This window comes from Syngnathoides biaculeatus, chromosome 1 (genome assembly GCF_019802595.1).
Source record: "Syngnathoides biaculeatus isolate LvHL_M chromosome 1, ASM1980259v1, whole genome shotgun sequence".
Lineage (NCBI taxonomy): Eukaryota > Metazoa > Chordata > Actinopteri > Syngnathiformes > Syngnathidae > Syngnathoides > Syngnathoides biaculeatus.
In genome coordinates, this window is record NC_084640.1 from 9,622,284 (window position 1) to 9,645,934 (window position 23,651).

Here is a 23,651-nt window from a genome sequence, read left to right on the forward strand (position 1 = left end):
TACGCATGTTTGGATTGGGTCATAGCCATCTCTCAGGAAACACAACTCCAAACCATGTCGGGCCATTCATGAAGTAGTGCAATGTTGCCAAGACACATACAATACTCACAAAGAGTGAACCTAAAATTATGTGACCAAGACGACACTGAACATTGGACCAACAGTACCCGGCCATTGCAAGACATTTTCTCAAACTTTGGACATCATTATTGTAGTGTCCTGTGTTCTATGACACTGATCTGATCAGCGACGTAAAAAGAAACAAAAAAGACAGGTAAAAACAACCAATTGAATCCAAACAGGGAGGCAAAGTAAAGCAGCCATGAACAGCACAAAGTGCGGAACCTCAAAAGAATCATTAAGTACCAGGTCCAATGATGTTTGAATGGTTGGGGTCACCCGCTGAAGGCTTGTACGTATCAAAAAACTGATGCTGAGAGTGACTCATAAGTTTCTTTCACAGAAAATAACTGCCATTCAATATGAATTCAAAGATTATATGCTCCAGGATGTCATTTCCAACAAAAAAATGCATTATTGAGTCAGTGTGATACAATTGAACGGGCCATGGCAGCCATTTGGATCAATAACATTTTTTTACAATAGTACACAGCTAGTGACATCTAAAAATACACCTGCTCACCACATATCCTGCTGTTGCTAGTCTGCGTTGGAGGTAAAGCGTAATTTGGGAAAAATTGAGTCTGACTCATAGTACCTTCTAGCAAACATCTCATGAGAGGATTGGATGTATGATTGTAGCCCCGAATGTGTTGAAACTTTGGCTCACCGTTGGAGAAAAAAAGGTGGTATGAGTGCTTAAAAGGATTAAAAATAAACATGAATGGCTGATTGAAGTCTCTGGCAAGAGATGCGGCCAGTCGATGTACAGTAGTATTAGGAAGACATCTACTCAGGTTTTGGAGTCGCTACAAGTGCGTCTTCCAACCTTAAAAAACAAAAAAGAAAAGAAAAAAATGTTTCTCAATGTGAAAATACATTTGTCAACTCTCTAGTGCATTTTGGCCAATCGGCAGCCTGGCAAAGCTAGATTAAGTTTTTAAATATTTGACGTGTTCCATCAAAACACGTGAGATGATGTTGCACATTTCAAGCGTGAAACAAATCTTTATTTATTTTGTTTTCCCTAGCCAGCAAACACGTGAATCCTTTTGAGTTTTGGAAAGTCGTCAAAAAACGTGTATTTGGACAAAGCAAAGCTAAAGCCTTGGTTGGTGACAGAAGCGGGTTCCAGTGCAGTATAATCAGGGCCAGATTCCCCGCTATGTGCATTTACACAGCGCCAACCAATTTCAAACTTATGATAAGCTTTAAGAATATTTAGTGGACTTTTGAGGCAGCATAGAACAGTCCTATTGATTGGAACCTCCTGCAGGGTTGTCATTGATACCAGACCTTGTGTGCGGATAATGGTAATGGCCTCACACTACAGACTTGACTCCACAATGTCACTTTTTAAAGACAAAAACTTTGCAGGTAGATGAAAGGCCAACACACGACGAAAAGTACAGTGGTACGTCTACTTAGGAAATTAATCCATTCCGGACGTTGTTTCGTAACGTTAGGGTTAGGGTTGTGTGGCATCACTTGTGTTGTCAGGGCCACTGTGACTACTCACAACACATTAGGATAGATTGCACATTTAATTTTAAAAGCTAATCAACAAACGTTTACACCACAGCAACCTTGTGATTTTTTTTTTTTTTTTTTTTTTTAACTGTTCGACTTTACCCCCAAATCTCTTTTTTTAAGAACAAAAATCTATCAGGTGGACAAGGCCACAATCCAACCCTCAAACCTACCTTGGAAAGAGAAATATGATCCTTCCATTTTCTACACTATTTGTCCTCATTAAGGTCACGGCTAAACTGAAGCCTATCACAGCCAAGTTTAGAAGAGAGGCGGGGCACACGTAGGACTGGTAGCTAGCCAACTGCAGAAGCGTGATCCAAATGCAGCATAATTGGGTCCACAGTGACTTCTCACAGCACATGGGTGTGTTACACATGAATTATGTGGATTGATGTTGTCATTTTAATCAAAATCGGCGTATGATAGCACAAAAAAATAACTAGTTGCCTGGACATCATAATTAACTCTGTTATATTTAAGAACTGGTAATGGACTTTGATTGCTTCAATCTCAATCCGCACTCAGGGACATTTTCCCGCCTTCCAGATGGCGTCAACTGAATGCCGGAATGTCCTGTTCTGGTGGTGTCACACAAGACATCTGACGCGTTATTTACTAGCAGGTTGTCTGTGGCGACTTCTGAAATGTTTTTCGTTCGTGCCGCATTTCAAAGCCCTTCCGCTTAAAGGCATAAAGATGTTTAACAGACACTACAATATATAAAATTTCTTGCTCGGTCTGAGTTTTTCATTTAATTGTTTGAGCGTGCACGGTAATGTTTCCAGAGTACACGCTGGAGCCATGCGAGGATCCGGGGATGCCGCGCTTTGGCCGGAGAAACGGTTACAGCTTCGGCATCGGCGACACGCTGTCGTTCTCCTGCAATATGGGCTACCGCCTGGAGGGGGCGCCGGAGCTGATCTGCTTGGGGGGCGGCCGCAGGATGTGGAGCACGCCGCTGCCGAGATGCGTCGGTATGTGCACGGCGCTACATTCAACTCCTTGCATCTGTTGAGATTCTCCCTGAGCTGCAATTTCACTGAGCCGGGAACCTCTTTGATTCTTGATCCGAGGTTCACGAGAAGCTGCCTCTATTGGCTTTTCTGATTTTATTGCAGAAATCATTTGATGATAACTTGATGATGACTAACAATCATATTAGCCCACTCATTCAAACCGAGTTGTGCAATTTTGTTCTTCGATAATTTGCCTCCACTTAGCCATGGCTATGCTATGAAGCATGATAAGTACATTTGAGGCACATTAGCATTAGTCTGAAGCCTCTGCATTTGCACAAGGTCTTTCCACATTCGATTGAACTGATGCAGCCATGGCTGATTTTCCGCAACTGTGCGCTTACCAGTGCAAGTGCAGCGTTTAGTGGAAAATCGAAAGTTACAGCTTGGCGAGATTTGTGCGAGGGGCGACGGACCATTTGCATGCACGTTGCTAGGCCTTGGACAGCTCATGGAGCGTATCAAAACATGCAGCTTCAATAGGCTCCAACAAAAAGTAAGCTGCATTTCATGGCACGTTAGGGTTAGGACTTTTGACTTTGGCAGCGTTAACATCGCCTGACATCTATTTTAATGAAGTAAAAGAGTCTCATCGCAACAGATCTCTGGATGGAGTCCAATATATGTGATTCTTTTCGCATGCCTCCGAAAGCAGCGGCGGAGCATGTTTGCTTTTTTTGGACCGATTCCACGATTGCGTACAACCTCGGGAAGCAGTCAGCGAGATGTCTATTGGTAGGGATTACAGCATGTGTTGTCAGAGCAAACACTGCGGATGTTGGCCATAGATCAGTGAAGATATGCTGCCAACGCGCACACTTGGAAAGTTGTCTTGGAGATGAAGGTAACCGGGGAAATAAAATTGAAATCACGGTCTCGTCTCGAAGAAGGATCACCACAATAAGAATGTGTGTTTGTGCATAACAAGCACTAGTAACTTTGAACCGTAAAAGACAAATCAGATTACCGCATGCTTACTACGGTATCGGTTCGTTTATGCTCTGCGTTACATTCACATACAGGAACAATACGTCTGGTTCTTGGAAGCTCAAAGTTCAGACAAAACGGTGCGGTATCACAGGAAACTATGGCTGACAATCATGAAATGGCAGATGACAATAAGAAAAATTTAAAATGCCAATCCAAAACATTTTCAACATTGGGGATATAAATGAAAAAAAATCACGAAATGCCAGAACAATATTAAAATATCCATGACAAATGGAAATAAATATCACAAAAAGAGAGATGCAGTACCATGCAAGAGAAAAAAATATTGAAATGGAGGAGAGCAATAGAAAGGTGTATGATGAAAAAAATCAGATAGAAATGAGAATTAAAAAATGATCGATACCAATGAAAATCATCTTCAAAACCATGGATAATAATGACCCAAAAAAAATCACAAAATGTCAAAACATTATTGACTTATTCATTCATAAATTTTGGATAGCGGAGGGGAAAAGAATCATAAAAAGGGTGAAATAAATAATTATTATTATTAATAAATAAAAATCATAAATGGGTGATAGCACTAAAAAAATCACACAATAGCAGACGGATACCAATGTACACTCATGACATGGTGGGAAAAATAAAAATGAATAAATAAATCATTGCTTTGAGAATATAACTATAAACATTAACGAAATGGCAGCTACCCATGAAAAATAGCACAAAAAATTGACAAATGGGGATACAATTGAAAGCATTCACACTACAGTTGATATAGATATTTGATGATCCTCTTCGAGATTTCCCTTGAAAAGGGTACTGTGATGGCCCGTCTATTGCTGCTTACAGTTTTAAATGTTTTTCTTATTACTGAGTATTATTAGTCCTAAATTTTTTTACAATGTATGAAAATGGTGTCTTTTTTGAATGGTTAGTGCTTTGCCGTGGCGGTTTGTCGCCTCTTGGTCGCAATGGCTAATGCAAAGTGACGGCATTGCGTGCCGGTTTTCGTCCGCCACGGAGCGTTTGCCTCACAGTATTTAATTCTTGTTGCATTGCTGCACGGTGGCATAGTCAAATAATCACAACTGCGTTGTAGCGTTGCTAATTTCCAGCTATTTTTTGTTGTTGTTTTTCCCAAGCATTTAGTAAAGTCGAATAGAAACAATTCAATCCATGGGTGGGGGGGGGGGGGGAATTTGCCATGGTAGTCTGTTTTTTGCTCCCAAGTAGGTCAAGCAGAGGCAAGTGATGTGTTTTTAGACAGCATTAAAAGTTCCACTGGCTCCTTCTTTCCCCTTTATTGTTCCCTGCAATTTTCCACACATTATCTTCTATTTGTGGGGGCGGAGGGGGGCAAATGGGAAAGAAAAGGGAGGGCAAAGCGAGTGTGATTGAAGTAGGTGAGGGTAAAAGAGCATTATTCATAAGGAGGTGGACCAGGAGAGAAGGAGCGCAAGAGGCGGGGTGGAGGGGTAATTTTCTAAATGGAAAGCTCTCACAACGTGATTTATTGACGATATGACAGCTGTAATACGACTATTACACCAGTGGCGACACAGAGGCGGGGTTTTCGTGGTGCTTGTGAGTTGGGGTATTAACATAGGACAGGCTGATACAGAGCGGAGACGGGTTTGTGGGGGCGCATGTTATCCCAGCAGAGTGGGAATCTGGAGGTAATTTACTCATTGGAATTGCGCTGGTGTCTCATTTTCTCACAATGGAGGTAGATTGCTGATGGCACAGCACTTAAGACCGGTTATTAAATTAGGCGCACACAAATTCACATTTGGATCGCTCGGGGGGGAGGTGGTGCAGTGATCAACATATCCTTACAAAAGGAAAAGATTGAAAAATGATATAATATAGTGCTCCACCACATATTTGCGGTTTGGCATTTGCAAATGCAACAATTTTTCATCGGTTCTATGTTTTAAGCTCAAGCCAAAGCAATAATATTGTTTTAATGCTACCCTCTGGCAGGATTTCTGTGTGAAACAACTCTTGAAGTGAGTTGAGGACATTCAATTTGACAAATTAAGTCATTTGCTGCCTTTTGAGACTATCACTCATCCCTATATTCTGCAAATAAAGTACTAGTTCACCTAAACTCCATAACCATATTTAAAATTGAGAGGGATACACATACTCACTGTACAAAAAAAAGCTACAAAAAGTCAAACTACTCACCTTGTCGCCCCATAACACGTATATTAATCATATTTTTTTAAGTAGAAGTTTAACATTCTTAACTCTCCTCCGCGTACATGAAATTACCCAATGTACAAAAAGACTAAAATTGCTGTAAATTTAACTTCTCACCATTTTTCATATGTCACCACCATAAAATGGGTGCATACAAAAATCTAAAGAAAAATATAGGGTAAATTTGACACACCACAAAAGTGTTGTTAACAAAACCGTAAGAAAATTTAAAAGTAGATAAAGCAATGTTTGAAAATGGTGAAAACTCAAGTCATTGTCTCTGCTCTCAAACATCATGGGTGTCTCTTCTGAAAGTTAGAGGTCTATTTTGTTTGCGTTTTGAAACATTATTTTAAAGCATATTTTGTTGTCGTGATGTTTTTTTTTTATTAGCCGAGTGCGGTTCCTCCGTCATGAACAACGAAGGCATCCTGCTCTCGCCCAACTACCCGATGAACTATGACAATAACCACGAGTGCATCTACAGCATCCAGGTAAATAGCCGCAAAGTCGCGACAAGCCCTCGTTTTTTTTTTTTTTCTTTTAATTATTGTAAGTACCTGCAAATGACAAATCAACCATCATGAAACCATTATTAACTGGTCAGGCAAGTTACCATTGGATATAAAGACAGCTAAAAACTAAAGATTAGCACACCAGACATGTAATAAGGCATTTTGATCAGCTGTTGTATCCCTATAAGGCGCTCGCTATTTTGACACATTTAATTCCAGAACAATTTTTACAAACTCTTAAATTGCATTATGAAAAACTAAAAATTCTTGGCTCAGGCTCATGCAGCTTTGCTTTAAAGCTGTAATAGCTTTGTTTTTGTTGCTAGAAAACATGAGCTTTTAAAACGGTAATGTCTTGTGCTATTTTCAGGAACCAGTGTTTTTTTTTTCTATTTTCCCCCTTGTAAAGTGAAGTAAAATATCTACCTTTTGTCGTAAAATAATGTACATTGCTAGTTTTAAGTTAATACTTTAAATAGTTTAATGGTATTCAGACATATAAATTCGCTGCTAGCTGCTAAGAGTAATCAGCTATTTCGACATAATAAAGCCTGGAATGAATTCCTGCACTTTTTGAGTGTTCAGCTAATAAACTCACTATATTGGGAAAAAAATTACAGAAATATACATATTCTTGGTTCTGTCGCACAACACAACTTTACATGCATAACTGTAATCATTTCAGTCTTGTTGCTTGAAAGTTGGGAGCTTTAGGACTTTAACCTGTACAGGAAGTGAAGGATCGTGGTATTTGTAAATTGACATTTTTTCGGTAATTTCCTTTTTATAATGGTCTAAAATGAGCTTTTTAGTAGTGCTCATTTACCTTGTTACCAAGAATTTGTGTTCTTTTTGCTATCGCGTGGTTAACTGAACGGGTGGGTGACCATGAATTGAAAAGTTCAGCTCTTTCCGTGTCACTAATCAGGTTCAGGCCGGTAAAGGCATCAACATATCGGCCAGAACGTTCCACCTGGCCCAGGGGGACATACTCAAGGTATGGATTTCACCGGAGCCACATTAAGAAAAAAAAAATCACTAGTCCTAACATTGTCGTGTGTGCTTTTGTCTAAAATTAGATTCACGACGGCAAAGACAACACTGCCCACGTTTTGGGAGCGTTCACAGGCACGTCCATGCTGGGCCTGACGCTGATCTCCACATCCAACCACCTATGGCTGGAGTTTTACAGTGACCCAGAAGCTACGGGGGAAGGATTCAAACTGGTCTACTCCAGTGCGTACACGGCAATTTCTTTTAATATGCGCTGGTACTCGGTGTGTGTCTCGGGGGAATCACGTACCACAGTTTAGTTGAGCCGTGTAGCCTCATAAATTGCTCTTCGGGCATGAGCCACGTTCCTAAGATGGATGGTGGCAGAGGTACTCGAGGTGAAGAATGGTAGAAAGTGGAGTCGTTACTTTTAAGGACTGAAGGACATGTATTTTACTTTGCACAAAACCTAAGAGGAAACCGTGTTATTAGTTGTATCAAGCATTTCTTTGTGTTTCTAATGAGCTGATGATATGGCTTATAGGATTTATTTTTCATCCCTGAATGTTTAATTTTTTAAATGAGTGAAACAACAAAATATGACAGCTATGTTTTGCGTCACGATGCAATATTCATTCAGGGTGTGACAGTATATATATTTGAACTGAGATTTTCCGATATGGAACATTTGATACAGTACAGAGGCATGCTGACTTCCTACGCTTAATATTCAGTGAGAGGCGGTATGGGCCAACAAAAGAATAAATAAATAAATACTGTGTAGTTCATCATTCGATGGCTGAATCACCATCCGGAAACTTCATCTGTACAAGTAAAAATATTGGGATAATGTCATACCAGTTGTTTTTGACCCTTGCATTCTGCATTTGTGGTACTTTTCCAGGCTTTTTTATTGCAGGCTTTTTTTCCGTTATTGTTTTGTTTTGGTCGGGTTATTCCGTTCAATCTCCTATTTGTCAGGTAAAATGAATGCTCTAATGCAGCGGTGTCAAACTCATTTTTGTTGCCGCCAATTTGTAGTTATAGTTTCATTCAGAGGACTGTGATGAAAACCATATGAAAAATATAAAATCACCTCAACATATTATATCAACACCGTAACTCTGCTATTTGCAAGCATAGTGACCAACCCTGACTGCAAATAATGCAAAATATTTGATGCTCCCTGATTTGGTCCCCAGGCCTTGACTTTCATATCTGTGTATATCAAAGCCCTCTCTAATGGAAAAGTAGTGCTTTGCTGTCATTTTGTGGGATCAATAGACAGTTATTAATATTTGTCGTCGCTATTCAACATGAATATTGAAGGCTGACTATAATCATATTTCACTGTTTCCCTTCGTTCTCCTATTTAACAGGTAAATGCATGTTCTGTTGGGTTTAATTCTGAAGGTATGTCTGAGTCACTTTAGTCTATTTTACGTCCATCTGTTCTCATACATATGGTCATCTAGACATTTTTGAGTCCAATAATATTATCTTCTTGGTGCACCTTATTTTCAAGGTAACACCGTAGATACTGGCTTGGGGTTTGCCAAGGATAAAAACACTATTTATGTACCGCTTCATATCCTGCTCTGAAAATGGTTACGCTTGAATAAACAGGAATCTTCTTAGCCGGGAAACAGCCCAGACGGACTGTCGAACATTAAATGAGAAACGCTGTATACTTGCTTGTGTATCGGCCTCTTGTTTATCAAATTCAGATGAGAAGAGCACACGAATATGATCGCTGCGAATATCAGCCACATTAATGCGTTTTTTTTTTTGGTTTGGTTTTTTTGTCCATTGCGCATTTCTGTTGCAGGTTTTGAGTTGTCTCACTGCGAGGACCCTGGCGTGCCGCAATTTGGCTTTAAGGTCAACGACCAAGGACATTTCTCTGGCAGCAGCATCACGTACCGATGCGAACCCGGCTACACCCTGCACGGGGCCACCATGCTCAAGTGCATGACGGGCGAGAGGAGAGCCTGGGATAACCCCCTTCCTTCCTGTATCGGTATGTTGCCATGGCAATTTATTGATACTAGTCTTTATATACAGTATGACTGGATTTTTTTTTCTTTGTGGTGCTTTTTTTTTTTACTTTCAGCTGGAATTATTTATTCGTACTGAATAGCATCCATGCGACTAGAACCAAACGGGTGAAATTGGTAGTAAGCACAGTTTTATTAACAGGTGGCTTCGTGGGTTTCCCCAGGTTATTGTTTCACTCTAAAAAAGCATATTCGTTCCAAAAATCTTGTCTGTTTTTTCCTCCCAAGCAGATCCATTTGTTTCGTTGCAGTTTTTGCGTCCCGTAAAACAGAGTAAATCGATAAAAAAGTGGTTTTATTTCTCTCCAAGATGAATTGTTTCTTTAAGAAGTGTTTCCCTAACTTGGGTCATGATTGCATTTTAATCGTTCTCCGTGGAAGCAAATAAAAAAAAAAACTAAGTAATCTATCTGAATGTAAATTATATTCAGGTGACGTGAGGTTTTCGAGGAGGGCCAGGTGCAGCCCTGAATAAAAGGGTTTGCTTTTGAAATATTCCATTAGAATATAATTGCCTTCTTTTTTAAATTCATTTGTGAAGGTTTAAAATAAAGGAGCACGAAAAAACTAAATAGTGATACCAACAACAAAACATTTTCTCGAACGCGAACAGTTCTAACTCCATTCGGTAATATATGCATCATAGTAGAATAAAAAGGAAAAAGTAGCATGAAATTGATCTCCAACCTCTTCCAAATGTGAATAAAAAGCCAATATTATTTGTATATTTGCCTAAATTATTAAAGCCTAAACCTATGAATACTACCAGGTCATCAAAATCAAACAGGCTACTGTATGTACACGATATGTGGTGTTGTTCTCTCTATGCAATCATCAAAAGCCATCAAAAACTCTTAATACCATACCAGAAAGCATCTATGATACAATGATGGTAAAATAAATTGTTCAATTAGATAAAAACATTGATTTACTGTATTATGATGGCGATGTAACCAACACCCACTATACACGACTATATCAAATTATTTGCCAATGATATAAACTGTATCATAATACAGTAATAATCAGTATATTGTAAGAAAGCCATCTGTCACAACTTAAGTCAGACAATATGATACAATTGCGATATTTTGCAAATGACAAGGATGGTAACGTCCCGTTTCCTCCCACATCCCAAAAACATGGATGGTATAATGCTTGAAGACTCTAAATTTGCGGTAGGTGTGAATATGAGTGGAAATAGTTCTCTGTTTATATGTGCCCTGCGATTGGTTGACGACCAGTTCAGGGTGTATCTCGCCTCTCGCCCGAAAATAGCTAAGATGGGCTTCAGTGTGCCATCAACCTTCGTGAGGATGAGCGGAACAAAAAATGGATGGATGTTATTATCAACCATCTTTTCTATCAATATTGAATACATACACATTATTACTGGATCAGAGGAGAAAATGATTAATACGGTTTTGTAAAAGCAAACAATGCATCTCAATTCTGATATGTTATCGTTCCTTAAATTCAAAATAATGGGAATATGGAGGGGTGAGTATGTAATGGTAATTGGTTGTTTTGGTCGGCAGCACAGTATTGAGTTACTATAATGTTTCTATTTTTAATGTAATATGATATGGGCAAATTATACAGGAAACTGTTAAACCACAGCAAACAGCAACAAAAATCGGGGCGACAGCTTCGATAGCCGCAAATGCCTCGGAAACAGATGGCCGCAATAAGCAGGACAGCAAATGTAAAAGTTTAAAGAACGTTTTCGCTTCCTTCATCCGGCGGCCCTCGATGCTCTTGATTTGAAATTCAGCTTAATAAGCCTCCTCCCTTCCCACTATCAATAATGGAACGCTCATAAAACCTAGAGTCGATATTCTATGACTTTATTTTTTAGTAGTCGCATACTACGACCACAGCTAAACCTCCCCGTCTTAATGTTATATTGCTTTTTTTCTTATTACCCCTTTCTGTCTTTAACACCCCTCACACCTTCGATTTTCTACTTTCTATCACTTTTTTTTTTAAAAGCCAGTGGTGGACTCTGAAAATTGCTCCTCATATTCAAGTTAATATATTCCAGTGAGGAAGGGATGCCGCCGGGAGAAAGAAACTCGCCGGCACAAAAGAGAACCCGAGATGGGATGGAGATTGGGGAAATATAGAACTGAGAAAGAGACAAAGATTGAGCAGGCGATTTATATCTTTTCATAAAATGTGTGGTGCTTTCTCCCAGGATGAAAGTGGGCTCATTAGAGTTTTCTTTACTCCAAAAATGGAAAAAAAGTCTGTCATTTGTTAGCGTCCCCCTCATATTTTGCCTTATTTGTTAAATGGAGATGACATCTTTCTAGTATGTTGCACGAAGAGTAAAACATTGAACTGAAAAGAAAAATGTATCTAAATATTTGTCCCTGATGCTCGTGAAGAAACGAGTGAAGTTATTAATACACGTAAATAAAATCCAGATACCGCTGCCTTTCTTTTCGACCAGTCAGAATTATGTAACTGTTATCTTGAGTGAAAATTTAAACCATTCTAAATGGTACTACAACTTGTCAGAAAGATGATATCTGGAATGTTGTCTACAGATGGTCCAATTTATCTTTTAAACGCTAAGTCCGCTTGCCGGAGGGCACAACGCCTGCAGCGCTCACGTGGCATTTCAAGCAATCTGAAGTTTAGAGTGTCACTTAAAGAGTGCAAGATTTGGGTATTACTAACTATTTATTACCATTATTTGTGAGGGGGGGAAAAAAGGCATTTTAAAAATTCAAGGCCTCCCCTCTCTTCGACACTATAACACCCTGGTAGGCCACTATTTAAATAGATGTTCTGCTTGGTGTTTTGCGATTTTGTGATATAATTTTGGTTTGTGCTAGCCGAATGCGGCGGACGTTTTAAGGGTGAGTCGACAGGAAGGATTCTTTCTCCTGGATACCCTTTTCCGTACGACAACAACCTTAGGTGCACCTGGACCATTGAGGTGGACTCTGGAAACATTGTTAGGTAACAAAGAACCGTGGTGAACAGCTCTCTCCCGCAGAGTGCAGTTTTTTTTTAACAAAACTTTTACTTCTTTTTCTTTTATTTTTCTGCAGCCTTCAGTTCCTGGCATTTGACACTGAGGCCAGTCACGACATGCTGCGGGTTTGGGATGGACCGGCCGCCAACGAGATGTCTCTGGCAGAACTCAGCGGGTCACTGCTGCCTGAAGGCATCCACTCCACCCTTAACGTCGTCACTGTACAGTTTGAGACGGACTTTTACATCAGCAAGTCGGGATTCGCCATCCAGTTTTCCAGTGAGTAATTCCCGCCCTCTAAAATTATACCCAATAGGGAGCATAGTTTTGTCAGATCTAAACAAGGTTCAGATACTTTAACTCACGTAACCGTCCCTGTGCAGGCTCAGTAGCAACTGCTTGCAGGGACCCAGGGGTGCCTATGAACGGCACCCGCAGCGGCGACGGCCGGGAGCCGGGGGATTCGGTTTCTTTCCAGTGCGATCCCGGATACGAGCTCCAGGGGGACGACAAAATCACTTGCATACAAGTCGACAACAGATACTATTGGCAGCCCAGCCCCCCTGTCTGCATCGGTGAGATGTCCTACCTTCAAACGAGAGATATTAAAGAAAAGGATGATTGATTATCTGTGTTTTAGCTCCTTGCGGAGGCAACCTGACCGACTCCAGCGGCTTCATCCTGTCCCCCAACTTTCCGCATCCCTACCCGCACTCCAAGGACTGTGACTGGCTCATAGCCGTCAATCCAGATTATGTCCTGTCGCTCGCTTTCATCAGGTACCAATTTTTCTTGAAAAGTTCACTGATCTTTTGTTTTACTGGTCTAGTTTATGGCTATCCTTTGGAGAGTGCAAATGCAGCAAGAGAGGACATATTTTTTTTAAAGTTTAAAGAGCACCAAATTCTGTGAAATTTCTACCGGAGCCACAATAGTTATCTAACCTTAGCCTACCTCTCCTAAATCCCCACCCGGCCAGTTTCAACATTGAGCCAAACTACGACTTTTTGTACATCTACGACGGTCCCGACAGCAACAGCCCTCTGATCGGCAGTTTCCAAGACAGCAAACTGCCGGAGAGGATTGAGAGCAGCTCCAATACCATGCACTTGGCTTTCCGCAGCGACGGATCTGTGTCCTTTGCCGGCTTTCACCTAGAATACAAGGGTGCGGTAAAACCATCAGCTTATCATACTAGACTGTAAGCAGGATGTCTTGTTGCAAGTATTTATTCGTCATCTTCCTTCCTCTCCATCCAGCCAAATTGAGGGAGTCTTGTTTTGACCCGGGAGTGGTGCTTAATGGGACAAGACTGGGATCAGACTACAAGCTGGGCTCGACTGTAACCTTCTACTGCGAGGCTGGATATGTTCTGCAGGTACATGCTTGGATGGATTGATTTATGAATGGCAAACCGGACAGATGAATACATGGATTGATGGTCACTTGGGTTAAATTGGTTGTACTGTGTACATCATTGAATTGACAAGTTGACTGGAAAGGGTTTGTAATCAATAGGTTAGTTATTCATTTCATTTTTAAAAATGTTGTCCTCAGGGTTACTCTACACTAACCTGCAGCATGGGGGATGATGGCAGACCCGGATGGAACAGGGCGTTGCCGAGTTGTCAGGGTAGGATTGCTTATTTTGGTTAACACCCACTAAAAAAATAAATTCCTCCACTCCACTTAATAAACATCCTCCTGTAACTCGTATATCTTCGATTTCCAGCTCCCTGCGGAAGTCGATCGACGGGATCGGAGGGAACTGTTCTGTCGCCAAACTTCCCTCGGAACTACACAACTGGACAAACCTGTGTCTACTCCATAGCTGTTCCACGCGAGTTTGGTGAGCATCTGAGAAGATTTTTAGCTGGTCCAAATATGATGTGAAGTGGTTATGTGCCACTGCAAGGGCAGTGTAAAACACCAAAGTCAATAAGTCAACCAATTCAAAACTGTAGCTAAAATTCCAAGAAAAGGGTCCAAATATTGAAAAAGTGTCCAAAATCCATTTGAAAAAAGCTCTCTGCTCCCTAACGTTCCAGTTGATATTTTTTGTTTGACTTTCCTTTGCCTTTTTGTGTGTAATACAATTGGACAAGAATGATAAGCCAAAGAGGTAAATGGCAATTATGACATGAAACTGCTAACTTACATGAGTAACATTTTGTTGCTGAATTCTACATTAATTAACTACAGTAAATTAATAGTAAAAAATAAAAGAATGTCAGCACAAAATAAAAATTGGACACAATTACATCCAGCCTCAGTTGTTTTTACGAAAACATAGTTTGTCCGATAGCGAGAAAAAGGCTACGTATTAATCGTGTGATCAACATTTTTCTTGCCTCTTTTAAACCTGATTTTAATGAGATCATTTTAGACTCCCCCAGATCAGACCTCTGAATGTTTTAGCCTTCATGTACAAAAGCCGTGGGGATATAATAGCTGATCAAAAGAAGCTGGCTGGCCAGTCATTTCACTCCAGGTCAGGGTTAATCAGTCAACTGGTGCTCAAAGATAAGGCCAGTTTCTCTTTGATCTTGATTTGAGATTTTGTTTCATAACAGGCCTGATGAGAGTAGCAATACTTTCTTCCATTTTGGCTCCTTCATTAGAGGCCATGCATAGGCCATTCCATTTTTTTTAAACTAATTGGGCCAACATGTTCCACTTTATTTATTTATTTTTTGCCTACCTGCCAAATTATTGAGGTTAAACGTGTTGATTCAGGGCAATTAATGCTGTTTAGTACATCACAGTAGGTTAAACACTACAGGTTCCAACCAAGCTGTGTCGAATTTCAAAATATTTCTTTGGTGCCATTAATGACCAAGGCACTATGTTGAAGTGATTGGAAGAGCTGCATTTTGTCAGTTGCTGCCATCTTGTGGTACCTATAGGAAGTTAAAAATCCCTTTGGGCAGGTGTCAATTTCTGGCATAGTTCCAGTATTCTGCCTATCTGCCAAATGTATGACAGATTAGTGTACAACTTTCAAGTTGTCCGAACTTTGAGGTACCGCTGCGTGCATCCCAATCACTGGCAATATGTTATCTGACAGCATATTAGCTAATTGGCTGCGACTTGGAGTCAGTAATTATTTGAGACTGGGTCCAATTGTGCCCGCCGGCACTGTGTATAAATAGCAGCTCTTCTCGAGACCTTCAATGGTCTCCCGTCTCATTCCATTTAGCGAGCAGCGTTCGTCGCGTCGCCTCCGTGAAGACGCTTTTGACTGTGAGAGAAGCTAGCATTTGCTCGGCCTCCATATTCAAGGCCCGATCTTCCCCTGTGCCCGGCAGTTGCTTGTTTTTGTTGTTGCTGTCGGCGCTCATAATAAATAAATGAAAACTGCAATTTGTGCTGGAGAAGGTTACTCCTTAAAATGATGACACCCACACTGAGTATGAATCAAAACATTTAGAGATTTCTCATCCCTCACAGCCTTGGTCAGTCAGCCTTCACTTGTTTCCTTTTTTTTTTTGAGACACTGAAAAGATTTCAGGTTATTTTCCATCTTGTCATCAACAAAGCCTTCATGTAAGATGTTAATAATTTGTGATGCGAAGAATCCAAACAAAGTCATAACCCCGTGACCAACCATTGCTACTTGGAAGCAATGTTATTTTTTCCGATGATTCCAGTTTTTCAAAGCTAACTTTTTCGCTTTTTCAATGTCACACCAATTGCCCCCAAATATTTGCTCTGCTCTGTTTGAACGATTGCCATTACCACAATGTGGTACTGCATCAAAGGTGTGCAAATTTAGAAAAATGCTTAAAAATCTGAAAGGGGTTCACTGATCACAAACTGGTTTTGATATGTGTTTACACCCTTCCTCGAGTACCATTACAGACATCACTGCAGCCACACGTAACTCGCACAGCTTTAGTTTTTCCAGATAGTATATGGGAGTCTTGGGTGTAATTCCCATTCCACTGCGGCACATTTCATCATATACCAAGGCGGAGAAGGAGGACTGTCCTTTAAGATGTTAGCTGATGATTAACAACCAAGCGCCAGCGGCTCTTGCAGCCCAGATAGATTTTAAAACCAACGCTAAGTCTCCTGATGGCTCTATTGTTCCAACACGGCTTGTGGTACATGATTCACAAGGTACCTCGTATATTTTCTAGTCTGTTCTTTTTATATTATAACTTTCTCTTAAAATTACTACTTTATCCTTGCAAAACCTATTACTTTTGACTTCAGTAAAAGTTCAATTTTCTTGTGAAATTATAACGGCAAACATGCGGTGTTTTGCTGCATTTTCATGATTTTCTTATTTCTAGCAGTTGGAGTAACAGTTAAAAAAAATTCTGCAATCTAATATAAATGTATTACATTGGTGCCATCCTGTGGTGAACTTAATAAATACGAAGTTTCAGCATTTTTTTAAGATATCTCTTCCAAACTTAACTTGTAGTAGTAGTAGTAAATGTCATGAATGTTGTTTTCTATTTTTTAATTTTAAAAGGAATTTATTTTCCTAAAATTTGGGGAGCTCTCATAAAGTTCGTAGTTACTTTATTTTCATAAAATGTGTTTTTATCGACAACTGCTGAAACTTTATTATTTTCTATAAAAATACTGCTAATATTAGATTATAAAATTATTCTTAAAGGTTTGCTTCATTGCAAAATAATCAAACCGCACTACAAAAAATGACTGGTAAAAACATACCTCACATATTAAAAAAACTCAAGATAGTTCTTGTAAAAATAGGTCCTTCCTTTGTGTAAAATTGTGTTGTTGTTTTTTCCCTAAAATATGTAAGTGGCATAAAATGATGAAAAAGGATTCCAACCGTACATTCAAGTGTGTGTTGCCTATGTTAGCACAGGTGAAGACAAGGAGATGTTTATTTGGGGATCTTCAAGGTTGGCTCCAATGGGATTTTCCCTTCCAGGTTTATTGTATCCCTGCGGATTTGGACACGGAATAACGTGATTACCCTCTCGTTTCACTTGCCCTTTCCCGTCAATCCCCTTCATCCCTTTTTCAGTCCTCTTCGGTCAGTTTGTGCTCTTCCAGACGTCTCTGAACGACGTGGTGGAGATCTACGACGGGCCCACTCAGCAGAGCACGCTGCTGTCATCGCTCTCAGGTTCCCACTCTGGTAAGAACTGATGGATGAGTATGCTGATGGTTGAAAACGTGGAGGTGAGGGCGGGAGGGGGAGGCCGTTGGAAACTGATGAAATGTTATCTCGTTCCAGGAGAGTCGCTGCCGCTCAGTTCGGGCAATCAGATCACCGTTAAGTTTACGACGTTGGGGCCAGAAACGGCAAAAGGCTTCCACTTTGTCTACCAAGGTCATCCTGTCACCCCCAAAAACAAAACCCACTTAATGACATTTTCTGATTTTACTCTTATTGTTAGATTATTGAATCACTTGAAAGTAACGTCACTTTCATATTTCCACTCACCAGCTGTGCCACGGACCAGCGCCACACAGTGTAGCTCGGTCCCTGAGCCGCGCTTTGGACACCGCTTGGGCAATGAATTTGCGGTGGGTTCTCTGGTCCAGTTCGAGTGCAACTCCGGCTACGTCCTGCACGGCTCCACCGCCATACATTGCGAGAGTGTGCCCGACAACCTGGCGCAGTGGAATGACAGCCTGCCCACTTGTATCGGTAACCTGGCATCCCAAAAATCTAACATCTTACGAACTAAAGAAAAAACAACTAATAATTTATGTTTGGAACTACAACTTTATTTTATCATTTCAAGTTTTTGGGTGAGATTTCGACTTTTCAAATTCCAGTTTGTAAATTAGTAGATGATGGGCAGACTTATGAGCTAGATACTTATGAGAAACATGCGAACAAATAAACTAAGTATGGAAATAACTGCAAAAAAAAAAACATGCTAATGTTGGCTAAATTAGCTAATGAAGTTATTGATATGCTCTTGGCGTTCAAACCGTAATGATCGTGATTTTAATACTGCTTGAATAGTGAGAAGAATACACGGACTGTTTATTAAAGCTAAAGATGAATCGAGGCTCTAAAACTATGAGAGCACATTAACTGTGTAGAATCCCTTAAAGACACTCTTTAGTTTGTGCCGTAATGTACTTCTAAGTACTGTATTCTATGTTTGCCTATTAACCAAACTCTATGAAGTGTTGAAAGTAATGTTAGCCAGATAAGCTAGTGAGGCTAGTTATTTGTTCCTGGTTTTTCATTGTTTTTTGCATCTAAATGATTAGAATTGAAATCTCCCGTTTCTCACCACTCAGTTCCCTGCGGAGGCGTATTGAGCTCCCGCCACGGAACCATCCTGTCACCTGGCTACCCGGAACCGTACGACAACAACCAGAACTGTGTGTGGAAGGTATCGGTCCCTGAAGGCGCAGGAATCCAGGTAACTGACCTCACATATCATTGACTTAAAAACTGAGAATGATGCGATGTTGGGAGAAGATAATATTATTCGGCGGGATGATGGACAGATGGGTACATGGACAGATAGTTTGCAAGCGAGAGAGCGTGCCGACGTGAGCTGATAGCATCTCACGCTAAGAAGATAACGGCGGCTTGTGCGGTCAGCGGAAGCACTTTCGAAACAATGCAAAGATAACTTTCTTTCACGGGTGACAAACCAACTCTAAGCAGGAGTGAGGAACAGACATGAAATACATTGCCTCATTCCACTCTTTTTCAATGTCATGTATTCACTCTCTTTTATTTATGTCTTTTCCTAATTAAGTACAAAAAGTGATTTGGACTTTGTACACACAAAATCGGATTTGCATTAAAATTTTGTTCTCCAGTGATCACACAAGATGCACGATACGTGAAATTATCCGACATTGATAGTCCCAACACAAAAATCTTTTTTTTGTTTTACCCGTTTCACATGCTTTGAACACCATCCACTCATCCTGCCATTGACTTATTCTATTAAAATACATTTAAACTGAACTTTTTAAAAGTATTCCTTAGCTCCTTTTGTCACTCTTACGTAGCTCTCCAAGTAAGATGTAAAGCGTGCTTGCTTCAAGTTGTCACTCCTTGTTGAAATTTACCAAAATTTACAATTTACCGAAAATTAAAAATTGTATATTTTAATGTCTAAATGTTCACCCCAATCATATAATTTCATCTCATTTCCACTTGCTTAATGCTAACATGTAATGTGAAACGCTATAGATGGGCTAACAGCAATGTATGATATTCCTTTCTTTCTTTATAGTTACAACTGTATGTAGAAATATGACTTTTCCTTATAAATGTGCAATTAGTGCAGATATTTGACATAGAATTGTAAAAATGATGCATTTGTGTTTCAAATGTTCTTGTGAACGTATTACAAATGAAAATGTTTCACAAAATTACATTAATTTTTCTTGGAAATTGCAACTGTACTATCATAACGTTACACATTTTCATGGAAAAGTATGCCTTTTCTTTAAATGTCTTCATTCACACAAAATTATACATTTTCTCAAACTTCTCTCATATAATGTCTTTCTCCTAAAATTACTCCCTTTTCTTGCTATGTTACAACTTTCCTTTTAAAATTGACATTATACACGTGAAGCTCTGAGTGTTTTGACTTGACTTTTTTGTAAGTACTTTGTTGTTATTGTAAAACTTCAGTAAAATATGTTGAAATTGTGACTTGATAAAAGGAGCTAAGAGGATTTTTTTGTTTTTTTTTCCCCTTTTTCCAGGTTCAGGTCGTGAGCTTCGCCACGGAGCACAACTGGGATTCACTGGATTTCTACGATGGCGCGGACAACCACGCGCCGAGGCTTGGGAGCTACTCAGGTAAGACACTTGCTCTTTCATTATGATATTCAAAGCGGACTTAGTGTGTACAAGAGGGTGAAACATAAGTTTAAATATATGATTCTGTTGCATATGCTGTTTATGCTGTTGTAGTAGGATTGGCTATAAATGATGTAATCTAGACATTGTATTTATTCACAACTGTGAAACCTTGTAATACTTCATGGTTCCTGTATGAGAACATTTAAAGTGTAAAAATTCATATTCTTAATTCAGGCGGGTCCGTGGCTCAGCTGGTAAAGTGTTGGCCTCACAGTTCTGAGGTCCCGGGTTCAATCCCAGACCCACCTGTGCGGAATTTGCATGTTCTCCCCGTACCTGCATGGGTTTCCTCTGGGCACTCTGGTTTCCTGCCACATTCCAAAAACTTGCAGCATTACTTGGACACTCTATATTGCCCCTAGGTTTGATTGTGAGTGCAGCTGTTTGTCTCTATGTGCCCTGCGATTGGCTAGCAACCAGTTCAGGGTGTACCCCGCCTCCTGCCCATTGACAGCTGGGAGCAATCCCCGCGACCCTCATGAGGATAAGCGCAAAGAAAATGGATGGACGGATGTTAATCCATTCTTATAACATTTTTTATGAGAAAACATTTTTAAAAAATATTTCTTTTAAAATTATGTAAAAAAAAATTTCATGGTAATTTCATGGTAAAATTACAATTATCTTTTTCTTTTTTTAATTCTTTTTTTATTTCACTTATTTCCCATGCAATGTTAATTTTTTTCACATAATTCTGTTTTTTCCCCTTCTAAAACGCTTCTTGATGTAAACTTCTGAATTTTTCCAGATTTTTTTCAATCTCTTATGCCAAATTTCTGCTCCAGATTCATCATTTTTTTAGTTTAGTCAAGAATACTGCAAATTTACAGCTCTTAATAAAATCCTTCCAAAATACTCATTATTTATCATAAAACTCACACCATTAATTACGTTCTGGCATCCATTATTCATTGAGGAAGGAAAAAATATCTTTATATATTTATCACGTTCTGTCATGATAATAAATGGGTTTTCCTTTAGAATGGGAAAAGTAACAGCAGGGAGACTAATTAATCCTCCTCAATAGCGCCAGCAATCACATCCATCAGCCCACAAGAAACACAGCACCCAAAAATAATAAAAAAACAGGGATGCCCTCACATTTAACCGTTAAACTGGTCACAAAATATCACAGAGCAATATTAACGCGAATGCACGCGGCGTTGACATTTTAGCACTGAGTAGCTCAGCGAAGGTTAGCATTCCGTAACATGAAAGGGGACATCACACGGCGGGACAGCTCGACGTCAGGACTTAACTAGGTCAGGTCAACGTTACTGCTATCAAATGAAATATGGGCCTTGGATTTAAAAAAAAAAAAAAAAAAAAGCGATCCCTTTGCATCTGCTTCCAAAGGAGAGCGAGAGAGGGGGAGTCTTTGTTGTGTTTGCTGTCAGATGGTCATCAGTTTCACCAGGTGTCTGTCTTTTCTTCTCTCTTTTTTTTCTGGCTTTCAGGGACCACTATCCCCCCACTGCTCAACAGCACATCTAACAACCTCTACCTCAGCTTCAGCTCTGATATCAGCGTCTCTGCTGCCGGGTTTCACCTGGAATACACAGGTATCAGCCCATCAGGACCCGGTGGGAGTCCCCCGCCAAATAATATTCGATATTGCATCCTCTATAAAGTTTGTAGCATGATGCTGGCTATCTCCCAGGTTTCAGACAATTATTGAACTCGTCGAATTTATAAAGGGCTTACTCATTAAAGAGTTTCAAAGGGCTTCACAGACCCACACTTCTTAAAAAGCAACAACACCTGGTCAAAAACCCGAGAGAAAAACCAAGAGAGCAAGAAACTAGTCATCTACTAAAATCAAAGCACATAAAAAGATTGTTTTTTGTAAAATTTTAATTTTACGTATACAAAATGAATAATGTATGCAGCTTTTTCCTTAAAGAATAGCAATTTGTGTTTTCTTATAAAATTCCAATTTTGGGGGGGAATATTGTGACTGAATATTTTTTTTTTCTCAGAAGATTGTCTTCAGCTTGAGCTGTATTTTTTTTTTCATTCAAACTACGCTTCCTAGAGAAGCAATTGATTTGGAATTAGAACTTTTGAAAAAATACCTTTTTCTTGTAAAAGTGTGATTTTATTTGCATATAATGTCATTTTCAGCTATTGGTTTAGAGTCATGTCCGGAGCCACAAACTCCAAACTACGGATTAAGACAAGGAGATCGTTTTATGGTTGGTGACGTGGTGCAGTTCTCCTGCGAGCAAGGATACTCACTCCAGGTAAGCCTACAGAGACTTTTTCTTTCATATCTGCTTCTTTATCCTCCCAAGAGTTCAAATACATTGTTGTAAAATCACTTGATGCATGGAAAAACGAAGACATCATCCTCATAACTCTTCGACTTTATAAAACAAGAAGATTTATTGTCGGCAACGGATTAGTGCCGTTCTCCTTGCAAGCAAGGCTATTCTCTTCAGGTGAGACCATGCGCTTATTGCTGAAGAAAAAGAGAGCACATTAAAACTCTTTTATTAAAAAAAAAAAAAATGTTTAGTGTCTCAGCTCATTCTCACTTTTATTAATCCCCTCGGCGGCACAAGGCAAAAGTACTTAAAACAGTGAATCAGAGGGAAACGTCACTACTCACGCTGCAATGAATAATAAATGTGTCTACCTCATCTTTGTGGGTGGGAGAAATTGTTCTATCATCGTTAATGAGGTTGAATATGCTTTCAACGTTTTGTTTTAAATGTTTTTTTTTTTTTTTACGTTGTAGGGAAACGCTCATATAACCTGCATGCCAGGACCTGTTCGCAGATGGAACTACCCAGTGCCTCTTTGTCTTGGTAGGTAACACATTATTGAACTTACCAGTCAAAAAGACGTCGTCCATGTCTACTTCACTGAATAAGTCTTCTCAAATACAGTACGGTTCTCCTTTTTGAACATGTGAAGGAAAAAAATGATGTCGGTTGAAACCCCTCCTCGATTTTTCAGTCACAAAACATATTGGCCAACTTTGCTGGAGAGACACAACATGACAAATGTTTGTTTTTCTTCCATAATTTTTCAACCAATGGGTGACTGGTTAGCACATCTGCCTCACAGGTCGAAGGACTGGTATTCAAATCCTTGTCCTGCCTGGGTTGAGTTTGCTCTCACATGCCCAAAACATGAATTGTAGGTTAAGCCAGTGATGTCATGCCAAGAGAAATGTGAATACCCACTTCCCAACCTACAGTATCTCTATGATCCCAGACAAGCAACCCTTATCCCTGGACATTGAACAGATGTGGTTGGGTGTCATGCATTAAAATTGGGGAGACTAGTGAGGTTGAGGAGGAGTCAGTCATAGAGCAATGATGACCCAATTTCGTCACCTCCATCCAGGCCAACCTACTCCTCAAAGCATGTGTGAATATACATATGTGATGCATTAAAAGGCATGGCGGGCCAGAGAGC

At 39.8% G+C, this 23,651-nt stretch overlaps 1 protein-coding gene across 6 annotated transcripts in view; it reads left to right on the forward strand.

The window, feature by feature from the left end:
- The window catches only part of csmd3b (CUB and Sushi multiple domains 3b), a 326,110-nt gene that overhangs the window by 259,510 nt on the left and 42,949 nt on the right, over positions 1-23,651 (forward strand). For all 6 annotated transcript variants that reach the window (XM_061814643.1, XM_061814652.1, XM_061814660.1 and 3 more), the window contains 21 exons: positions 2,439-2,627; positions 6,222-6,322; positions 7,272-7,340; positions 7,423-7,579; positions 9,165-9,356; positions 12,237-12,363; positions 12,456-12,658; positions 12,763-12,954; positions 13,020-13,158; positions 13,359-13,546; positions 13,639-13,757; positions 13,937-14,012; positions 14,112-14,228; positions 17,391-17,504; positions 17,604-17,699; positions 17,817-18,020; positions 18,629-18,753; positions 20,066-20,162; positions 21,683-21,787; positions 22,350-22,468; positions 22,966-23,035. In XM_061814643.1, the coding sequence (XP_061670627.1) occupies positions 2,439-2,627; positions 6,222-6,322; positions 7,272-7,340; positions 7,423-7,579; positions 9,165-9,356; positions 12,237-12,363; positions 12,456-12,658; positions 12,763-12,954; positions 13,020-13,158; positions 13,359-13,546; positions 13,639-13,757; positions 13,937-14,012; positions 14,112-14,228; positions 17,391-17,504; positions 17,604-17,699; positions 17,817-18,020; positions 18,629-18,753; positions 20,066-20,162; positions 21,683-21,787; positions 22,350-22,468; positions 22,966-23,035 (2,799 nt within the window). The remainder of the gene's footprint in view (positions 1-2,438; positions 2,628-6,221; positions 6,323-7,271; positions 7,341-7,422; positions 7,580-9,164; positions 9,357-12,236; positions 12,364-12,455; positions 12,659-12,762; positions 12,955-13,019; positions 13,159-13,358; positions 13,547-13,638; positions 13,758-13,936; positions 14,013-14,111; positions 14,229-17,390; positions 17,505-17,603; positions 17,700-17,816; positions 18,021-18,628; positions 18,754-20,065; positions 20,163-21,682; positions 21,788-22,349; positions 22,469-22,965; positions 23,036-23,651) is intronic.